At 43.6% G+C, this 20,059-nt stretch overlaps 7 protein-coding genes across 7 annotated transcripts; 6 read left to right on the plus strand and 1 right to left on the minus strand.

Annotated features, from left to right (window-relative positions):
• Positions 1-20: 20 nt before the first annotated feature.
• On the plus strand, positions 21-1,868 carry LOC104821327 (naringenin,2-oxoglutarate 3-dioxygenase). The gene is made up of 3 exons (XM_010552162.2): positions 21-474; positions 565-993; positions 1,399-1,868. Exons 1-3 carry the CDS (start codon positions 115-117, stop codon positions 1,708-1,710), a joined length of 1,101 nt encoding a protein of 366 aa, XP_010550464.1. The 5' UTR covers positions 21-114; the 3' UTR covers positions 1,711-1,868.
• Positions 1,869-3,005: 1,137 nt separating this feature from the next.
• On the plus strand, positions 3,006-6,716 carry LOC104821328 (calcium-dependent protein kinase 28-like). Its single transcript, XM_010552165.2, has 12 exons — positions 3,006-3,482; positions 3,818-3,948; positions 4,114-4,155; positions 4,244-4,355; positions 4,444-4,522; positions 4,761-4,930; positions 5,035-5,161; positions 5,289-5,404; positions 5,497-5,604; positions 5,690-5,752; positions 5,854-6,027; positions 6,356-6,716. The coding sequence occupies exons 1-12, from the start codon at positions 3,147-3,149 to the stop codon at positions 6,509-6,511; spliced, it is 1,614 nt and encodes a 537-aa protein (XP_010550467.1). The 5' UTR covers positions 3,006-3,146; the 3' UTR covers positions 6,512-6,716.
• On the plus strand, positions 6,693-8,657 carry LOC104821563 (calcium-dependent protein kinase 28-like). The gene is made up of 7 exons (XM_019203415.1): positions 6,693-6,704; positions 6,962-7,088; positions 7,216-7,331; positions 7,394-7,531; positions 7,617-7,679; positions 7,781-7,954; positions 8,283-8,657. Exons 1-7 carry the CDS (start codon positions 6,693-6,695, stop codon positions 8,436-8,438), a joined length of 786 nt encoding a protein of 261 aa, XP_019058960.1. The 3' UTR covers positions 8,439-8,657.
• A 968-nt stretch (positions 8,658-9,625) lies between these two features.
• On the plus strand, positions 9,626-12,086 carry LOC104821329. Its single transcript, XM_010552166.1, has one exon. It carries the CDS (start codon positions 9,997-9,999, stop codon positions 11,929-11,931), a length of 1,935 nt encoding a protein of 644 aa, XP_010550468.1. The 5' UTR covers positions 9,626-9,996; the 3' UTR covers positions 11,932-12,086.
• A 420-nt stretch (positions 12,087-12,506) lies between these two features.
• Positions 12,507-15,085, plus strand: LOC104821330 (ferredoxin--NADP reductase, leaf isozyme 1, chloroplastic). Its single transcript, XM_010552167.2, has 9 exons — positions 12,507-12,751; positions 13,028-13,271; positions 13,456-13,589; positions 13,704-13,782; positions 13,899-13,990; positions 14,107-14,184; positions 14,277-14,339; positions 14,452-14,686; positions 14,795-15,085. Exons 1-9 carry the CDS (start codon positions 12,647-12,649, stop codon positions 14,860-14,862), a joined length of 1,098 nt encoding a protein of 365 aa, XP_010550469.1. The 5' UTR covers positions 12,507-12,646; the 3' UTR covers positions 14,863-15,085.
• Positions 15,086-15,219: 134 nt separating this feature from the next.
• Positions 15,220-16,747, plus strand: LOC104821564 (thaumatin-like protein 1b). The gene is made up of 4 exons (XM_010552485.2): positions 15,220-15,551; positions 15,625-15,863; positions 15,954-16,195; positions 16,355-16,747. The coding sequence occupies exons 1-4, from the start codon at positions 15,254-15,256 to the stop codon at positions 16,518-16,520; spliced, it is 945 nt and encodes a 314-aa protein (XP_010550787.1). The 5' UTR covers positions 15,220-15,253; the 3' UTR covers positions 16,521-16,747.
• A 378-nt stretch (positions 16,748-17,125) lies between these two features.
• On the minus strand, positions 17,126-19,827 carry LOC104821331 (ribosomal RNA small subunit methyltransferase B). Its single transcript, XM_010552168.2, has 9 exons — positions 19,684-19,827; positions 19,452-19,596; positions 19,006-19,096; positions 18,545-18,730; positions 18,210-18,439; positions 17,943-18,072; positions 17,666-17,738; positions 17,539-17,600; positions 17,126-17,344 (listed from the first exon to the last, which is right to left on the minus strand). Exons 1-9 carry the CDS (start codon positions 19,794-19,796, stop codon positions 17,217-17,219), a joined length of 1,158 nt encoding a protein of 385 aa, XP_010550470.1. The 5' UTR covers positions 19,797-19,827; the 3' UTR covers positions 17,126-17,216.
• Between the last annotated feature and the right edge of the window lie 232 nt (positions 19,828-20,059).

Raw genomic sequence — 20,059 nt, forward strand, 5'->3', positions numbered from 1 at the left:
AATGCCGCAGCTACCACACCCCCCTCTTCCCCTTATATACTCTCCCTTCATTCGAACTCCCACTCTCACCTTCTCCGAGTAGATACAGTCTGATTCGAAGCTTTGATCGTGCTGATGGCCCCCGGAACTCTGACGGAGCTCGCAGGTGAGACCAAGCTCAACGCCAGGTTCGTTCGCGACGAGGACGAGCGTCCGAAGGTTGCCTACAACGATTTCAGCGACGAGATTCCGGTGATATCTCTCGCCGGTATCGACGATGTCGGCGGGAAGAGGGATGGGATCTGCCGGAAGATCGTGGAGGCCTGTGAGAACTGGGGCATCTTCCAGGTGGTTGATCACGGCGTCGACTCCGAGCTCGTGGATGAGATGACTCGTCTGGCTCGCGAGTTCTTCGCCCTCTCTCCCGAGGAGAAGCTCCGCTTCGACATGTCCGGAGGCAAGAAAGGCGGCTTTATCGTCTCCAGTCACCTCCAGGTAACGCCAATTGAACACCTAGCTACGGATTCCCAGGGATTCGGTGTTTATTTTGGTGAATGAATTCGTCCGGAATCGTGTGTGGGGCAGGGAGAGGCAGTGCAGGACTGGAGGGAGATAGTGACGTACTTCTCGTACCCGGTGAGGAACAGAGACTATTCGCGGTGGCCGGACAAGCCGGAGGGATGGGTGAAGACAACGGAGGAGTACAGCGAGAAGCTGATGGGATTAGCATGCAAGCTCTTGGAGGTGTTGTCGGAAGCGATGGGGCTGGAGAAGGAGGCGCTGACGAAGGCGTGTGTGGATATGGACCAGAAAGTGGTGGTTAACTATTACCCGAAATGCCCTCAGCCGGACCTCACCCTCGGCCTCAAGCGCCACACTGACCCTGGAACTATCACGCTCCTCCTTCAGGACCAGGTCGGCGGCTTGCAGGCCACCAGGGACGACGGCCGCACCTGGATCACCGTTCAGCCCGTCCCCGGCGCCTTCGTCGTCAACCTCGGCGACCATGGCCACGTCAGTCTCTCTCTCTATATATATCTCTTCATTTCGTGGCATAATCAGTTAATTCTTTCCATACTTCAAATTTAGAATTTAAAAAAGCATATTAAAATTTCCATTCGCATTTTAGCATTCTAATTATGCATCTTAGACCGCCTAGCCTTAGAATTGAATGACAATATATATATGTATATGTATATGATGGGTAATTAAACATGGTTGAAACATTTGGAGTGAACACTGAGTATTGAATATGATTTGTCTTTTTCATCCAAATATTGACCAGGATCATGATTGTTATCCACATAATCATGGTGAATTATTCACATTAAACCCAGCAGGATTATGTGAATTATATCTCTGCATATATGTTTGCCCTGATTTTTTTTTTTGGGTATAAAAAATGGATGGCGGGGAAAGTATCTGAGCAACGGGAGGTTCAAGAACGCGGACCACCAGGCGGTGGTGAACTCGAACACGAGCAGACTGTCCATAGCCACATTCCAGAACCCGGCCCCAGACGCCACGGTCTACCCTCTCAGCATCAGGGATGGAGAGAAACCCATCCTCGACGAACCCATCACCTTCTCCGAGATGTACCGTCGTAAGATGGCCCGAGACCTCGAGCTCGCCCGCCTCAAGAAGCTCGCCAGGGAAAAACAGGCTCAAGACGATGCCCATGTCCACAAGGATAAGCTTGAAGCCAAGCCTCTTGATCAGATCCTTGCTTAGCTTCCATTCCTTTCATGTTCCTTGGCCCTGTCATCTCGTTACGTTTACTGCCATAAATGTCATGAAGTATGGACTGTAGAAGACGGACGACCCTCTTGTCGGCCAGTGGTAGCATTAATTATTTGAAGAGTTTGGTTTTATGAAATTAATTGCATCAAGTTCTACCAGCCATTAGAGGTAGACATGGATATAGATCGGATACTCGAAAAAATTAAGGTATTTAGATTTGGATTCGAAAAATTCGGATATTTAATTATAAGATTTGTATATGGGGTTTGAGATTTACGATTATCCGAATACTCGCGGATATCCGGATTTATTTAAGAAAAAATAATAATATTTATATAAAAAAATTTCAAAGAATGAAGATATTTTTATAAAAAGTAGATGAATTACGACAAAAATATGAGATAATAAGAAATAAATAATAATAAATTTAGTTTTTGAGATAATATTAAAAAATATAAGATTATTTAATCTAAAAATGATATATTTTATAAAAATATGATATAAATATAAGATATAATTATTTATAATCATACTAGTTGGGTATCCGTGGATATCCGATTTTAAAAATTTTATTATTCGGATTTGAATTCGGATTCACGGATATTGAAAAATCTAGATTTGGATTTGAATTTAAAAATTTTGAATATCCTAAAATCGGATATCTTCAAAACGAATATCTGACAATACCCGATTTTCGGATATTTGTACCCAATCTAGCAGCCATACCAGAATGAGATTCCACGTCATAGGGCTCTTACCAGTGTGCGATGAGAAGGGATGGGACGTGACTCTTATTGGGCTTAAGAAAATATCTTTGGGCTTAGGATAACAGTCTATTTGTTTGTTATCGGGCTTAATAAACTTCACCGCACTTGTAATATTATGTTTGGGCCTCAGAGCCTCTTAACACAATAATAATAAGAATAGCACGTGTAAAATGATGGTAAGGAAACGTAAACGTTACTCCAAAAGAACATTAAAAAAATTTTAAAGTCGGGGAAGAGGCCAAACAACATAACTTACACATGTTTCCAGCAGATGGAAATTTAAAACGGCAGTTCCCATGCGCGATGCTGATGTCTTTACACCTTCACGTTCCCCCCCCCCCTTTTTTTTAATATCTCGAGATCCATATTATAACATTATTACACTGTTTGCATAGGCGCGGTGCTTAGAATAAATTGTTTCACACATTTATGGTATGAATATTTCAAAGAATCCAAAAAAAAAAAAAAAAAGAAGGAAAGGAACAAACGGTCTTTCCTTCGATACTCGCTCTGGTTTTGACCAACTCGACCTCCGAATCCTTCATATGTTATTCTCGTCTCTCCTTTCCTATTGATCTTCGTCTCTCTTCTTGTCCAAATCCATCCTCGACTACTGTAACCTTACATTGTTTTTTTTGTTTTGGTTCTCTCCGTGAAACCATGGGTGTGTGTTTCTCTGCCATTAGAGTCAGTGGCAACAGCAGCGACGCCAGCCGTACCAATGCGAACGATCATAATCGCAGGAGAAACAAGAATCCTAAATCTGCGGCGAAGAACAAACATCGGCAACCCAATGCCAACGAGAAAGCGTGCACTAAGCGGAGGTGTGGAGTGATCCCGTGCGGCAAACGTATCGACTTCGGCTACGCCAAAGATTTCCACGAGCACTACACGATCGGGAAGTTGTTGGGTCACGGCCAGTTCGGCTACACCTACGTTGCTACCGACAAGGCCTATGGAGATCGAGTCGCGGTTAAGAGACTCGACAAGAGCAAGGTACTGTTACTGACGATGATTAGGGTTTGCAGATTTCGGGGTTTCTGAGGGACTTGCCTTTGCATTTTCCCTTCTTCTCGCTATCTGGATCAATCCGAACCTTTGAAATGATCGATATTTAAGATATGCATTTTTCTCTGCTCTCCCTGCTTCCGTCCTTACCATGGATTCATGGCAAACTTTTATGATTTGTTTCAAATGGGATGCTGATACTTCTTTTACACCACCGAATTGATTCTCGGTATTCTCAACCTGGCGTCGGGAATGTCATTACGATTCCATTGCAAGGGCTCATCGCATTGTTGTTCTTGGTCGCTTGACGTTTGTGTTCGCAGATGGCTCTTCCCATTGCCGTGGAGGATGTGAAACGAGAGGTTCAGATACTGAAAGCGCTCTCAGGCCACGAGAACGTTGTACAGTTTTACAATGCCTTTGAGGATGAAAACTTTGTGTATATAGTCATGGAGTAAGTCTCCCGAACTCCTGTGATGCATCTTCTTAGAATAGTTTTCTCCTCATGTCTATGAACTCTTTGTCATTCCATGCCTTTGTGATTCACTTCTCTCATGTTGTTCAAGACAGTTTAACTTATGGAGTGTAATGACATGCATGAGATTCTCGTTCTCTCTAGGCTATGCGAGGGGGGAGAGTTGCTGGATCGGATATTGGCCAAGTTAGCATCTCTCAGCTCACTGGTTTCTTATTGTAGTCATAATACACCACATTATGCATACGCTCAATGGATTTGTCTCTTATTTCAGGAAAGATAGCCGATACTCTGAGAAAGATGCAGCAGTTGTCGTAAGGCAGATGCTCAAAGTCGCTGCGGAATACCATTTACACGGTTTAGAACATAGAGACATGAAGCCAGAGGTAATACTCACATGGAATACTGTAGGAGGTTCTGTATCGGCTACTTGTGGGTAATGATCTTCCCTATTTCCCGGCTCTTTGCATGCAGAATTTTTTGTTCAAATCTGCAAAAGTGGATTCGCCTGTGAAGGCCACAGATTTTGGTTTGTCGAACTTCATAAAACCAGGTTAGTAGCATTTATAAATAATTCAAAACCAACAGTTTTTTTTTGATAATATGAAAGTTTACCAGGTCTTTGGTCCGACAATGTAAATCCCCCTCTCTAAGTGAAGATTCGAACCCGGATTGGAAAAGAGCTTTGTTCCCTTCCTTACTGGTTGAGCTACCCAATCTTGGGTAAAACCAGCAGTTTTGTGTTTACTTCTACCTTGAAACTCATTGGATAAAATTATCAATGTTCACAGGGAAAAGGTTCCATGACATTGTGGGTAGTGCCTATTACGTTGCTCCCGAAGTACTGAAGCGTAGATCAGGGCCTGAATCAGATGTTTGGAGCATTGGTGTAATTACATACATTTTGCTTTGTGGGAGACGCCCCTTCTGGGATAGGACGGAAGACGGTATATTTAAGGAGGTGTAGTCTAAATATGCTTTGTCTAGATATTGCCGTGCTCCTCTAAGTTTAGCATGCTCTGCCTTTTAATGAATTCTAGCTGATCTTTTAATATATCTGTGCAGGTCTTGAGGAAAAAACCTGACTTCAATCGCAAACCATGGCCTACTATAAGTGAAAGCGCGAAAGATTTTGTTAAGAAGTTGCTTGTAAAAGACCCACGAACACGACTAACAGCTGCCCAAGCCCTATGTATGTCCCTTTTTCTTCTGTAGGGAAGAATAGTAGAAATTATCCTTCTCTTGGTGAACTACGTAGGTCATTTTCCCTTTTCGACTTGATCTGAGACTGATGTTCTTGAGGTTTCTGCCTTTTCCAGCACATCCGTGGGTCAGAGAAGGCGGGAACGCATCTGAGATCCCTATCGACATATCTGTGCTTAACAACTTGCGTCAGTTTGTGAAGTACAGCCGTCTAAAGCAGTTTGCTTTGCGGGTAAACTGAGTTAGGGAGCTTGAGAATTGTTGAATGGATAGAAAAAAAGGTGGTCCGAATGATTCCCTGATCTTGAATATATCTTATTTCAGGCTCTTGCTAGTACACTTGACGAGGCAGAGATTGCTGGCCTCAGGGATCAGTTTGATGCGATTGATGTGGATAAAAATGGTGTCATCACTCTTGAAGAGATGAGACAGGCAAAGATCGTGTCTTTTTTTGTTTTTACCCAAGAATCTATATCTAAAATTCAGCAAGATGATTCATATGCATATTTTTTTGCAGGCGCTTGCTAAAGATCTTCCTTGGAAACTAAAGGATTCTCGAGTTGTCGAGATTCTTCAAGCGGTTAGTATTGGTTTATTTTCCGCATCATCTGTCATTTATCAAAGACTGCTTGCATAATTTTCATGTTTTTTGGTTGTCCTTGTCCTGTGTTCTTGATGCAGATTGATAGCAACACTGACGGGTTAGTTGATTTCACGGAGTTTGTCGCAGCCGCACTACAAGTTCATCAACTGGAGGAGCACGACTCCGAGAAATGGCAGCTTAGATCACGAGCTGCTTTCGAGAAATTTGACCTTGACAAAGATGGTTACATAACACCCGAGGAGCTTAGACTGGTAACTAACTCATCTCTCATGCTTTTGCTCAAGTAATGGATTCAATACAGACAGGAAAACCTTTTTATTTGATTCAATAAAACTGGAACTTTGGTACCCTGAAACTTAACTGGGTTAAATCATTGAAAGCTGCTGAAGAATTGAGAACGAACGGTACAAAAGATTCAATAAAGCTGATGTTTTTTTTTCTTCTGGAACAATTGAACTGATTGATGAGGTGCCAACAATGACTACACATAAGATAAAAGATGGCATTCAATGCGGTGATGGAAAGTGACACTTGGAACTGAAGGAAACTATTATTATTATTTTTGACTTGGTTCTGCAGCACACAGGGTTAAAAGGCTCCATAGATCCGCTTCTTGAAGAAGCGGACATTGACAGAGATGGGAAGATAAGCCTGCGAGAGTTCAGGAGACTTCTAAGAACAGCGAGCATTATTAGTTCACAGCAAGTCCCGAGCCGTCCAACTCTTCGGAAATGAATTTACTTTTACCATAAAAAATTACTTAGCTGAGGGAGAAGGGCCCGAGCGTGAAATTCACGGTTAAAATGATGGCATTTTTATCTCGGCTCTTAGAGAAAAAGTAGTCATACAGTGGAGTAATTTTTTTGTAAATTGAAATGATTTCGGGCATAGGGCAAAAGGGGATTTTGATTAGAGGATGGTAGTACTTGTCTGTTTTTTTTTTTTTGGTGGCGAAGGGAATCTCTGTAAGGATTTTTTGTTGTTGTTCTTTAAAAACTCCATTTGCGGTGTAATTACATACATTTTGCTTTGTGGGAGACGCCCCTTCTGGGATAGGACGGAAGACGGTATATTTAAGGAGGTGTAGTCTAAATATGCTTTGTCTAGATATTGCCGTGCTCCTCTAAGTTTAGCATGCTCTGCCTTTTAATGAATTCTAGCTGATCTTTTAATATATCTGTGCAGGTCTTGAGGAAAAAACCTGACTTCAATCGCAAACCATGGCCTACTATAAGTGAAAGCGCGAAAGATTTTGTTAAGAAGTTGCTTGTAAAAGACCCACGAACACGACTAACAGCTGCCCAAGCCCTATGTATGTCCCTTTTTCTTCTGTAGGGAAGAATAGTAGAAATTATCCTTCTCTTGGTGAACTACGTAGGTCATTTTCCCTTTTCGACTTGATCTGAGACTGATGTTCTTGAGGTTTCTGCCTTTTCCAGCACATCCGTGGGTCAGAGAAGGCGGGAACGCATCTGAGATCCCTATCGACATATCTGTGCTTAACAACTTGCGTCAGTTTGTGAAGTACAGCCGTCTAAAGCAGTTTGCTTTGCGGGTAAACTGAGTTAGGGAGCTTGAGAATTGTTGAATGGATAGAAAAAAAGGTGGTCCGAATGATTCCCTGATCTTGAATATATCTTATTTCAGGCTCTTGCTAGTACACTTGACGAGGCAGAGATTGCTGGCCTCAGGGATCAGTTTGATGCGATTGATGTGGATAAAAATGGTGTCATCACTCTTGAAGAGATGAGACAGGCAAAGATCGTGTCTTTTTTTGTTTTTACCCAAGAATCTATATCTAAAATTCAGCAAGATGATTCATATGCATATTTTTTTGCAGGCGCTTGCTAAAGATCTTCCTTGGAAACTAAAGGATTCTCGAGTTGTCGAGATTCTTCAAGCGGTTAGTATTGGTTTATTTTCCGCATCATCTGTCATTTATCAAAGACTGCTTGCATAATTTTCATGTTTTTTGGTTGTCCTTGTCCTGTGTTCTTGATGCAGATTGATAGCAACACTGACGGGTTAGTTGATTTCACGGAGTTTGTCGCAGCCGCACTACAAGTTCATCAACTGGAGGAGCACGACTCCGAGAAATGGCAGCTTAGATCACGAGCTGCTTTCGAGAAATTTGACCTTGACAAAGATGGTTACATAACACCCGAGGAGCTTAGACTGGTAACTAACTCATCTCTCATGCTTTTGCTCAAGTAATGGATTCAATACAGACAGGAAAACCTTTTTATTTGATTCAATAAAACTGGAACTTTGGTACCCTGAAACTTAACTGGGTTAAATCATTGAAAGCTGCTGAAGAATTGAGAACGAACGGTACAAAAGATTCAATAAAGCTGATGTTTTTTTTTCTTCTGGAACAATTGAACTGATTGATGAGGTGCCAACAATGACTACACATAAGATAAAAGATGGCATTCAATGCGGTGATGGAAAGTGACACTTGGAACTGAAGGAAACTATTATTATTATTTTTGACTTGGTTCTGCAGCACACAGGGTTAAAAGGCTCCATAGATCCGCTTCTTGAAGAAGCGGACATTGACAGAGATGGGAAGATAAGCCTGCGAGAGTTCAGGAGACTTCTAAGAACAGCGAGCATTATTAGTTCACAGCAAGTCCCGAGCCGTCCAACTCTTCGGAAATGAATTTACTTTTACCATAAAAAATTACTTAGCTGAGGGAGAAGGGCCCGAGCGTGAAATTCACGGTTAAAATGATGGCATTTTTATCTCGGCTCTTAGAGAAAAAGTAGTCATACAGTGGAGTAATTTTTTTGTAAATTGAAATGATTTCGGGCATAGGGCAAAAGGGGATTTTGATTAGAGGATGGTAGTACTTGTCTGTTTTTTTTTTTTTGGTGGCGAAGGGAATCTCTGTAAGGATTTTTTGTTGTTGTTCTTTAAAAACTCCATTTGCCAAAAAAAAAAAAGGTTCCTAATGAATGGTCGCCAGCCAACAACATCTCTGAGGATACACCACCGATTTACTATTTTCAATTTTTTATTTAGAAAAAAATAAAGGAGTCAAAAAACAAGGGACACGTGGCATTCTTTTATTCGGGTATCTCAAGCTGTTTGTGGTGGTTTTACCCTTTCCGATGGTCTTTCAATTTTTCAAGGAAAAAAAGGATTCCGCCTGCCAGCTGTCTTTTTTATTCGCCTACCCACGTTATATATTCATTGGTATGGTATTTACTTTTTATTTTCATATACCAAATCTCCTGCCTTTCGTATCGTTTTCCCGATTCGCCAGCTCCACTCCAAATATTATATAAATATATAATGAGATCCAACTTAGGTTAATCAACCAACCGGATACGTAAAACGTTTTTATTCTGTCTCTAATTTAGAAAATTTGAGAAAATTTGAGTTTTAAATTAGAGAGAAAATCTTTACCCACTCACAAAAAATAAAATAATATATATATATATATATATATATATGATGAGATATTGCTTGCAGTTATATTAGGTGGAAAAAGATAAACAGAAACGCAACACAATGAGGGAAACATACGAATGCTGACTGGGTGCTGCAACAGACAATGTACATGGATCCTAAAATAAATGTATATTTCATTAATGGTTTTGCTCCAAAAAGGGCGGTTTTCCCACTTCCTTTTTAAGTGAAATTATCCATCGGTTTTGTAATCTTATCTGTATGATTTGTTAACTTAAAAGTGTGGTGAGAGATGGTTGAATATTATTAAAAATATTTATTTTATGAAATTCAATCTTAAAAAAATCTTAATTACCTAATCTGAATTATCAAATCTAAATTAATATAATTATAAATATAGTAAAGCCTAATATGATATATATGTAATCACGCAATATAAATATTAGATTGACTTATGGATGGCGTCGCTTTTATGTCCGAAGGTTATTAGGGAGAGGAGTTATATAAGTACCAAGTCAGAGTTTGACAATTGACAGTAGTGATTAGCGCCGGGATTCTCAAACCAGCGGTAATAAGAAGCCGCGTTTGACCTCTTCCAGTGAAAAAGCCATCATTCGTCCGCCATGGATGGCACCTTCGTTCCCTAACCCAACGATTCTCCATCACCCTTACGCTTTGAATTCTCAATCCCACTGCCCCTAAATTCCGGAAAGTTCTTTCCTTGCCTTGCGAATCTGCTGCCCCTATTTTCTCACCCTCACATCCCCAGCGATCTGATCTGATCTGATCTGCGCCGAGTGTTTCCATGGCGGATATTGTCAAGCAAATCCTGGCGAAGCCGATCCAGCTTGCCGACCAGGTGGTCAAAGCCGCTGAAGTGGCAAGCTCCTTCAAGCAGGAGTGCGCCGAGCTCAAGGCTAGGACCGAGAAGCTTGCTGGTCTTCTTCGCCAGGCGGCGCGAGCCAGCTCCGAACTCTACGAGCGCCCTACTCGTCGGATCATCGACGACACCGAGCAGGTTCTCGGCAAGGCCCTCTCACTCGTCCTCAAATGCCGAGCCAACGGCCTCATGAAGCGCGTCTTCACCATCATCCCCGCCGCGGCGTTCCGGAAGATGCACGCCCAGCTCGAGAACTCCATCGGCGACGTCTCGTGGCTCCTCCGCGTATCTGCTCCAGCGGAGGACCGGGACGATGCCGGGTACTTGGGTCTTCCTCCGATCGCGGCCAACGAGCCGATCCTCTGCCTGATCTGGGAGCAGATCGCGATTCTCTACACGGGATCGCTGGAGGACCGGTCAGACGCAGCCGCGTCGCTGGTTTCGCTGGCGCGTGACAACGACCGCTACGGGAAGCTGATAATCGAGGAAGGAGGCGTGGTTCCGCTGCTGAAGCTGCTCAAGGAGGGGAAGCCGGAGGGGCAAGAGAACGCGGCGCGTGCACTTGGGTTGCTGGGTCGTGACCCGGAGAGCGTGGAGCACATGATCCACGGCGGCGCGTGTTCTGTACTCGCCAAGGTCCTGAAGGAAGGTCCGATGAAAGTGCAGGCGGTGGTGGCTTGGGCCACGTCGGAGCTGGTGGCCAATCACCCCAAGTGTCAGGACATCTTCGCTCAGCACAACGTCATTCGTCTTCTTGTCGGCCATTTGGCCTTCGAGACGGTCCAAGAGCACAGCAAATACGCCATTTTCACCAGCAAAGCCACCTCCATCCACCACGCCGTCGTTCTTGTCAAGGAAAACCCTAATTCCGCTGCCCCCAATGTCCTCGAGGAGGATCAGAGCCTTATTCCTCACCCTACGGGCAAGCACATGCCGAATCAGATGCACAACGTCGTGGTCAACACCATGGCCCTTAGGGCCAACCCTGCGAATAAGACCACCAACGGCGTCAATCACAACCTCAATGGTGCTAAACCCACCTACCATCTTAATCACCACCTCCACCAGAACTCCAACGCCGCCAAGGCTCGAGATCTCGAAGACCCGGCGACAAAATCGCAGATGAAGGCCATGGCGGCCAGAGCGCTGTGGAAGCTGGCAATGGGCAATTCAGCCATCTGCAAAAGCATAACCGAGTCCAGAGCTCTCTTGTGCTTCGCCGTTCTGTTGGAAAAGGGCAGCGAAGATGTCAGATACAACTCCGCCATGGCGTTGATGGAGATCACTGCCGTGGCCGAGCAAGACGCCGACCTCAGACGCTCCGCGTTCAAGCCCAATTCCCCGGCGTGCAAGGCAGTCGTGGATCAAGTGCTTAAAATCATCGAAAATGCAGATTTCGACCTGCTCACACCCTGCATCAAATCGATCGGAAACCTGGCCAGAACATTCAGAGCGACAGAAACGCGGATGATTGGGCCTCTGGTGAAGCTTCTGGATGATCGAGAGGCCGAAGTCTCGGGGGAAGCAGCCGTAGCGCTAACGAAGTTCGCGGGGACAGGGAATTACCTGCACAAAGATCACTCGAGGGCAATAATAGAAGCAGGAGGGGTGAAGCATCTGGTTCAGCTGTCGTACTTCGGGGAGAGCGTGGCCCAGATTCCGGCATTGGAGCTTCTGTGTAACATAGCTTTGAACGTTCCGGACAGCGAACAGCTTGCCAAGGACGAGGTCTTGACTGTGTTGGAGTGGGCGTCGAAGCAGTCCTGGGTGTCTCAGCTCGAGAGACTCGAGACTCTGCTGCTTGAAGCTAAGAGCCGACTGGAGCTCTATCAGTCCAGAGGCTCCAGAGGTTTCTTTTGATATTTTCTTCTTGTGATTTTGAGATTGGAACCATTGAATCCACACCACAATCTTGTTGTCTATTACTTTGTGTAAAGGAAGAACAGAAAAAAAGGTCGGAGCTTTTTTTGGTTACTGTTCCTCGGATCCCTCTCGTCTATACCCTTTTTGATGTCTGTACAAAACAACAATCTCATAATATCATTGATGTAAAAGAAACGTCTTCAAAAAATTTTATTTCTAAATAACTCAAGCATCCATAGGGAACCGTATAAAGTTGTAATTTTTTTTTTTTAATAAAGCTCTGATTTTTTTCTTCTTCTTCTGGGATATCATTATATTAAGAAGTTTTATGCGATGTACGGAACTGCATCTACAAAGAGTGAAGCCCAACAGGCCCATTGATGAATGGGAATAGGCCCATCAAACAACCCACGTTTCCGATGTGGTAAAGATATATGAACCACATGAGCAGAGTCGTGCAAATTCTATACGACTTATCCTCCAATGCATCACAGCTGCTAAATTAGCCTCACATTTTGGCTTCACACAATCCACTCACATCCCCCCCCCCTCTGTTTCTTTTTCTTATTTTTTTATTAGCCTTCTCCACCGTAGAGGCCTCTCTTCTGAGTTCCCGCATTGTCAAGAGTGAAGGAAAAGGGCCCTTTGGCATTCTCCTTCTCCTTCTCCTTCTCCTTCTTCTGAAAACATAATATAATACATCAAGGCGAACATGGCGTCTGCCATAAGTACTGCTGTCTCTTTCCCTTCCTCCAACTCCACTTCTCTCTCCGCCAAGGCCTCCTTTCTCTCCCCCGATAGAATTTTCCTCAGGAAGGTAAAACTTTTATCCATTGTATTGTTTTTTATCAAAAGGTTGCACTTTTTCCTCTGGTTCTGATCAGAAGTCTTCTTCTATTGGCCTTGATCACTTGTTTGGTTCTTTTTCCTCTGCAAATGCTAAGATTCTCTATCATGAAGGAATTTTCCTCAAAAGGGTAGTTTATCCAAGTGTTTTTTCTGCTCTACTTTGCTGGGTTTCGATCAAAAGCTCCAATCATCTCTGGGAACATGCCAAAAAAGTTTGCGTTTTGTCTACCCTCTGCGTTTTCAGGGTACTCTTTGTTACAGAGACGCTTGTGTTGGGGGCAGAGTGGTGTCAGTGAGGGCGCAGGTGACAACAGAGGTGACAGAAGCGCCTGTGAAGGTTGAGAAGGAATCGAAGAAGCAGGAAGAAGGGATTGTCGTGAACAAGTTCAAGCCCAAGAACCCTTACACTGGTCGATGCCTCTTGAACGTCAGACTCACCGGCGACGATGCTCCCGGTGAAACTTGGCACATTGTCTTCAGCACCGAAGGTTCTTCTTTTCCACTATCTAAAAAAGTTCAGATTTTTTAAATTGGGCTTTAGATGAACCAAATCAAAAGTTTCTAGCTGGGCATATCTGCTTATATTTGGGTTTTTCTTCTGCCGTTCGATATGAGAAAGGGCAACCCTGGATTTCAAATTTGATTAACAATCGTTGAATATGATAAGAATAGGTGAGGTTCCGTACAGAGAAGGGCAATCGATTGGTGTAATTCCAGATGGGATAGACAAGAACGGGAAGCCTCACAAGCTGAGGTTATACTCAATTGCCAGCAGCGCCATTGGTGATTTTGGAGACTCCAAGACTGTAAGCTTCTTGCCATAATGAGCAAACTGTGAAAGAATAAGAATGAATGGAGTTACAAAGTGTTTGGTCCTTCCGCCATGGATTGTGTCTCTTATCTGCGTGGTTTTGGTACAGGTTTCTCTCTGCGTTAAAAGACTTGTTTACACCAACGAGAATGGGGAGCTGGTCAAGGGGGTCTGTTCAAATTTCTTGTGTAAGAAGAATAGCCAGAGACTTTTCAATTCTTTTTTTTTTGGATGAAACTGAGTGAAGTTTGTGATGATGCCAGGTTCATCTTTATTAACTGTTCTTCCAATTCTGCTTGACCAGGTGACCTGAAACCGGGAGCTGAAGCCAAGATCACAGGACCTGTTGGGAAGGAAATGCTTATGCCAAAAGATCCAAATGCCACCGTCATCATGGTATCATCATACAATTCCTCACCATGTTTGCCACATGACAAGAGTCGTTGGTCTATGTTATTTCTATTATCAGATGAGACATTGGCACTGAATACTTCTTTGTTTTACTTTTGCAGCTTGCAACAGGAACTGGAATCGCTCCATTCAGATCGTTCTTGTGGAAAAAGTTCTTTGAGGAGCACGAGGACTACAAGGTGAAACAAATACACATCTCTTTTGACATTTTCAGAATATAAGCTTACCCTACGATTTAAGCATCTGACAAAGGCTCTATATTGGGATGTAGTTCAATGGTCTGGCATGGTTGTTCTTGGGGGTCCCGACAAGTAGCTCACTGCTCTACAAAGAGGTGGAAACCAAATTTGTTTGATAGTCACTTTGGATGTTTTAAAGAACCATAAAAACATTTGATTCTTTAGTAGTAGTAGTAGACCATGGACTTGATCAAATGGTGACTGCAGGAGTTTGAGAGGATGAAGGAGAAAAACCCAGAAAACTTCAGGCTGGACTTTGCAGTAAGCAGAGAGCAAACGAACGAAAAGGGAGAGAAAATGTACATACAGACGCGTATGGCTCAGTACGCAGATGAGCTCTGGGAGTTACTGAAGAAGGACAACACCTTTGTCTACATGTGTGGGCTCAAGGGAATGGAGAAGGGTATTGATGACATAATGGTCTCGCTTGCTGCCCGAGACGGTAAGTGAACATATCTTCTTGATGACAAACTCTCCATGTTCTTTCGTGCTGATCTCTTTCTGCGTGTGTGTGTGTATATATACATATGCTGTGCGATGGATTTCGTAGGGATCGATTGGTTGGATTACAAGAAGCAGTTGAAGAAGAACGAGCAGTGGAACGTTGAAGTCTACTGAGGTAGCTTTGGACACACGTACTGTCTTGACGAATTCTCGACGTCTTTGTGTAGATAAAGCCGATGTTTTGAGGGGTTTCCCTCTTTCTGCTTCTCGCTTCATCGCTTGTTCTTGAAGGATTCATATATATGCCACTTGTGTAGCTTCTTAAGTTCGAGAGTTCATTCATAGTCTCAACGATCACTCGAGAGCTTAATAAACTTGTGCCGTTTTCCCATTCGCATTCAACGTATGCACACATATATATATGTATATATATATATATATATATATATATATATATATATAGTCAAGATACTTGCGACCATGTTAGACGTCAAAACAATGGGGGTGTGAGATTTTTCAGACAACGTGTCGAAACCTCATGAGGTGAATATGACCAACCAGTACCATGAGGCCACGTCATCCTGAGGTGAGAATAATGACACGTGGCGTCTTGGAGCCTGTTATAAATACGCAGGCCCAGCAGGGGACATATCTGATCATTCAGACAACTCTTCTAAGTCATCACCCATCTCTATTAGCTTTTCTCAAAAAAAAAATCTTCCAACAGCTTCTGTCTGAAAGCATCAGCTTTGATCTCTGCTCCAAACAATTAATGTCGGAAACTATTATGCCTCTCTTCTCTCACCATGAATATTGCCACCGTATTAGTCTCCTTCTCTTCATTCTTTTCTTCCTCTGCAGAGGTATCCGATATCTTTCATTGATTATTCTCTTCAAGTTTTTTGATTGATTCGCTGTACAGAATGTGTGTGGCAGTTGTGAGCGGCACAACCTTCACAATGGTGAACAAGTGCGATTTCACCGTCTGGCCTGGAATTCTGGCTAGCGCTGGCAGCCCGAGGCTCGAGACCACGGGCTTTGAGCTAGCGAAGGGCGGTTTACGCGCTCTCCCAGCTCCTCCTGGTTGGTCCGGTCGGTTCTGGGCTCGAACCGGCTGCACCTTCGATGCCTCCGGTCTTGGCTCCTGTGCTCTCGGAGACTGCGGTTCCGGTCAGGTGCTCTATCTAACGCATGCTTCTATATTAATGGTACAAAACATATGAGATCATTTACAGACGATTTTTTTTAAAAAAAAAATTAAAAAGGTGGAGTGCAACGGAGAAGGGGCTACACCGCCGGCGACTCTGGCCGAGTTCACGCTCGGGTCACAAGATTTTTACGATGTAAGTATGGTGGATGGATATAACCTTCCGGTGACGGTGGAAGCGAAAGGTGGCTCGGGCGGATGCGCCACCACAGGCTGCGCAACGGACCTCAACCGGAGCTGCCCGGAGGAGCTGAAAGCAGCGGACGGAGCTGCCGGAGGTCCAGCATCATACATAGTTTAGCACCTGAGATTGTTCCAGGATATAAAGACATTAAGCATAAAGCATTTAACACTGACAGATACAATGACATAGAGGGCAAGCAGATTTTCTTCTTATCCCTAGGCGTGTACAAATATTTCCTCAAGCACTTGCAGAACTACAGCAGTGTACTGCTGAAGCGGCTCCTACGGTTCGCCCGACACTTGCAAGCCATCTTTCTACTCCGAGGTTTTCAAGTCTGCTTGCCCTAAATCTTACAGCTACGCTTACGACGATTCCTCCAGTACCTTTACTTGTTCTGGTGCTGATTACACCATCACCTTCTGCCCCAGCTCTCAAAGGTAAGATTTTTTTTTTTTTTGCAATGAATGAATTCGAATGAGATAGAGAGTTGACTGCTTCTTTTTTTAACGAGTGGCAGTTTAAAATCGTCAAGAAAAGCACCGGCGGCGGCGGGGGTGGAGGGGACAGCACTGTCCGGTTCATGGCTGGCGGATTTGGCAACTGGAAGTTCGGCAAGAACCCCTTCTGCCTCTTCGTTTCTCCCTCATTCTTTGGCTTTTGCCATTTCTTCGCTATTACAATTATGATCCTATATAAAGTGGTACATGAACATGAATCAGGTTTACGTAAATACTCCTAATGGATCAAAATCAAAAACCATGGGATTTGTAATATGTTCCTTTCAACTCTTATCCTCCCATGGTCAAGGAGTTCGTAAGTTTCATCCATCTCGTACGCAGACTTGTACGAGAGATTGATTTACGAGGGCAGGTATCCGTTGGCATTCTGGTGTTGGATACTCCTCCTTGTAATGATTGTCACATTGAACATTTCATTAAAGGGTTTCGAGTGATAATAATTAAAAGAACTAATTCCAAGCCGACAACAACAATATGGTAATATCCAAGTGGGTTTCATGACACATGATGAGTGAGTGAGTGAGATTCCATATTCCTCAATTGCTTTTGTGATAAACAGAAACATCCATCCATCCATCAATTGTTTTGTTTTACAACTGCATTGGCTAAGCATCGGATCCTACACTTTTGTGATCTTTGCAATGAAGAGACCGCTGGTTCCCGAGGTATAAGGATCAAAACGCAGCGTTTTGGGTATCCTGCCACTTGTACACGGCCAGTCTCTCGACGCTTCAATCTCCCCCAGTTCTGCACAAAAATCAGCTACTTGATGGCCAAAAGCCCAATGAAAAATCTTCAAAATTTATCACGTTTCATATGAAACGAATGGGTTTTCATGTTACCAATGACCAGTGCCATGAAATTCTCATCTTTTTGTTTTTTGGTAATAGGTCGCACTGATCCTAGTTATTATCTCCTGAGTTCTGAAAGGGAATTCGTACCTGCAGAGGGATTTTCTGCAAGGAACAGATCCACCACGTCTTCGTTCTGGGCGAGTGTCAAGCTGTATTTTTCTTTTCCAGGTTAGTTTCGTTCAACATTTCCCCCAATGTAAAATGGACTTTATACCTGCAAGTGCTGTATATTAGAGTGCCACCAGCTTTCAACAATCTGAAACCATTTCTCAGCAGCTTTAACTGCAAAGAAAAAGCCAGAAAATTCTCTCATCGCAACCTGTCATGGTATCAGAACCTGACATTTTTTAATCTTGTTTTCTTTCGTTCATGAACACCGAACCCGAAACCGACGGCGTCTCCGCCACGACCCCCACCAACACGAACATTCCGACGATGTCTTCTGTCCCGACGACCGCGTTTTCTGGTGTTGCTAGACGCACGATATCACCGAGCGGTCAAGTCTCTATCCGTCCTCTCAGCGTCTAGAACGCGACGTTCAAACGTTGCCCAACCCCACTGCTCAAATTTCTGGATATGCTTGATTGATCCATCATGTGTGCACTCTGCATCCACCAGAACCTGCCAAATCCCACCTCAACTTGTTAGCACCCACACAAGGTTTCTAGATGCATTAGGATCCACTTCTTCACAGAGGTTGACTGCTGTATAACAAACCACCATAAACATAGATACACATACCAAAAGAGATGATTTACCTTGTCATACCCGCAACTTCTGTATCCATTATCACAAAGAGATTCAAAAAGTTCTTCCTTTCTTAGCCCGATAACTCCTGAATTCCGCCCGTAGAAGATAATCTCCGGTTGTCCATTCCACTGCAAGACAGAATTTTTCCTTGCTTTAGCCTCTTGTTTCCTTTCTTTGTAGGGTCTCCTGGACGTCCACTCCCTGAATGTCTTCTCTTGACCGTCCAATTTTGACTCACCTGAATATTACTATAACGAATGATCTCGGTTCACACATATTGATAAATTCGGAGGCTTCATTGAACCTATTGCAAAAAAAAATTTCTGGTTCTGGGTCTCATTACATGATTGAGTTCTGACAGGTGCAACTGAGAATGATGTCCCGTCAGCGACAAAAAGCCGGCACCTGTCACCTAGCCCATATTTTTGAAGCATCGTTCTACAGGCAGCTAGGCGATGCCTTGCCACATCAACACCTGTCGCTGAACCCATCCCACCGAGGAGGTCCAGCATCATACATAGTTTAGCACCTGAGATTGTTCCAGGATATAAAGACATTAAGCATAAAGCATTTAACACTGACAGATACAATGACATAGAGGGCAAGCAGATTTTCTTCTTATCCCTAGGCGTGTACAAATATTTCCTCAAGCACTTGCAGAACTACAGCAGTGCTATGAGAAGTTTCCATGATTCTAAACTGCCAAGTACCAACCATACAAATCAACCTATCATCACAGGTTAACCATGGGCTAAGAGGATTAAAATTAATGCTGGAACCATAGAGGGGAAAGCAGGTGATTACCAGGAGCAGCACAAAGATCCAGGACATGGTCTCCAGGGGATATATCCAGAGCTGAGACAGCGGCACCAGATGCTGCATCAATTCCGTACATCTAGAAGGTCCAAGAAATCGAAAAGCGAGATAAACCTTAGGGTTCTATAAAACAAACTTCGGGAAAACTAAGGCATATGTCATGAACAACTAGCATCATGAAAGAGTACAAAAAGGAAAAAAGACCCAAGCTTTTTTTATGCCAACAGACAATTATGAGACATGTGCAGCCTTCGCATTCAGTAAATTGAGGGGAAAAAGAAGGAGCAGTTGAAGTTGACATAAGAATTTCAGCATGAAATATTGAAGAGTCCAAGCCTAAGAAGAAACCAACGATTGTCGAAAGAGCGAATTTACTATCAGGAGAAGCTACATTACAAAAAATTCAGGCGTAAATGATAAGTTTGAGGTCTCACCTTACCTAGCTGATAGGCCTGGGAACTAGCGATATGAACATCGGGCGGAATAGAGTAAAAACCAGGTAACCAATCCAACTTCTCGAGTTTACAGCTAAGTTCGGATTCGATCTCTTGGACACAGTCTTCAAACCCAGGTTTCAACCTTCCAACAACAAGAGCATCTGAAAGCCGGAATTTCGAATCAAGACACGGAAATTGGGAGGAAGAAGAAGGGGTAGGGAGGTGGTACCTTATATAACGTGGAAGCGAATACGAATCGGTGTAGATCGATGGGTCGAGGCCGTTAGTCTTAAGGAAACTAAGGAAAGCTTCCGGCAACGGTAACTTGGACGTATCTTCCATTGGAACAGCAAGACTACTCTTCGGTCGGAGATCGCCGTCTCCTCATCGCTTTCTCACGGGGGTGGGGGATTCTTCCCATCCCATGTTTGTCAAGATTCGAGGAAGGCCCATTGGCCCAAGCCCAGATTTTACAACATCTGATTGTAATTTGTAAAGTCGGTCCAATTTCGAATTGGCCGTTGAGCGAAATTTGAAGGTAAACGATAAATCTCAAGTATATGGCAAAAGGCACTTTTCCTTTCCATATTTAGAGAATGGATATA

This window comes from Tarenaya hassleriana, unplaced genomic scaffold (assembly GCF_000463585.1).
Source record: "Tarenaya hassleriana unplaced genomic scaffold, ASM46358v1 Cleome33, whole genome shotgun sequence".
NCBI classification, from domain to species: domain Eukaryota; kingdom Viridiplantae; phylum Streptophyta; class Magnoliopsida; order Brassicales; family Cleomaceae; genus Tarenaya; species Tarenaya hassleriana.

Coding starts and splice junctions, on each gene's coding strand:
- LOC104821327 (XM_010552162.2), top strand. CDS start 115: ATGGCCCCCGGAACTCTGACGGAGCTCGCAGGTGAGACCAAGCTCAAC. Junction 475..564: donor TCGTCTCCAGTCACCTCCAG/GTAACGCCAATT, acceptor TGTGTGGGGCAG/GGAGAGGCAGTGCAGGACTG. Junction 994..1,398: donor ACCTCGGCGACCATGGCCAC/GTCAGTCTCTCT, acceptor TGGCGGGGAAAG/TATCTGAGCAACGGGAGGTT.
- LOC104821328 (XM_010552165.2), top strand. CDS start 3,147: ATGGGTGTGTGTTTCTCTGCCATTAGAGTCAGTGGCAACAGCAGCGAC. Junction 4,356..4,443: donor ATAGAGACATGAAGCCAGAG/GTAATACTCACA, acceptor CTTTGCATGCAG/AATTTTTTGTTCAAATCTGC. Junction 4,931..5,034: donor AAGACGGTATATTTAAGGAG/GTGTAGTCTAAA, acceptor ATATCTGTGCAG/GTCTTGAGGAAAAAACCTGA.
- LOC104821563 (XM_019203415.1), top strand. Junction 7,532..7,616: donor CTCTTGAAGAGATGAGACAG/GCAAAGATCGTG, acceptor ATTTTTTTGCAG/GCGCTTGCTAAAGATCTTCC. Junction 7,955..8,282: donor CACCCGAGGAGCTTAGACTG/GTAACTAACTCA, acceptor TTGGTTCTGCAG/CACACAGGGTTAAAAGGCTC.
- LOC104821329 (XM_010552166.1), top strand. CDS start 9,997: ATGGCGGATATTGTCAAGCAAATCCTGGCGAAGCCGATCCAGCTTGCC.
- LOC104821330 (XM_010552167.2), top strand. CDS start 12,647: ATGGCGTCTGCCATAAGTACTGCTGTCTCTTTCCCTTCCTCCAACTCC. Junction 13,783..13,898: donor GGTCTGTTCAAATTTCTTGT/GTAAGAAGAATA, acceptor CTGCTTGACCAG/GTGACCTGAAACCGGGAGCT. Junction 14,687..14,794: donor CTCGCTTGCTGCCCGAGACG/GTAAGTGAACAT, acceptor TGGATTTCGTAG/GGATCGATTGGTTGGATTAC.
- LOC104821564 (XM_010552485.2), top strand. CDS start 15,254: ATGAGGCCACGTCATCCTGAGGTGAGAATAATGACACGTGGCGTCTTG. Junction 15,552..15,624: donor TCTTTTCTTCCTCTGCAGAG/GTATCCGATATC, acceptor TGTGTGTGGCAG/TTGTGAGCGGCACAACCTTC. Junction 16,196..16,354: donor CCAGCATCATACATAGTTTA/GCACCTGAGATT, acceptor GTACTGCTGAAG/CGGCTCCTACGGTTCGCCCG.
- LOC104821331 (XM_010552168.2), bottom strand. CDS start 19,796: ATGGAAGATACGTCCAAGTTACCGTTGCCGGAAGCTTTCCTTAGTTTC. Junction 19,597..19,683: donor TCGCTTCCACGTTATATAAG/GTACCACCTCCC, acceptor TGTTGTTGGAAG/GTTGAAACCTGGGTTTGAAG. Junction 17,739..17,942: donor GGATAGAGACTTGACCGCTC/GGTGATATCGTG, acceptor TGGCTTTTTCTT/TGCAGTTAAAGCTGCTGAGA.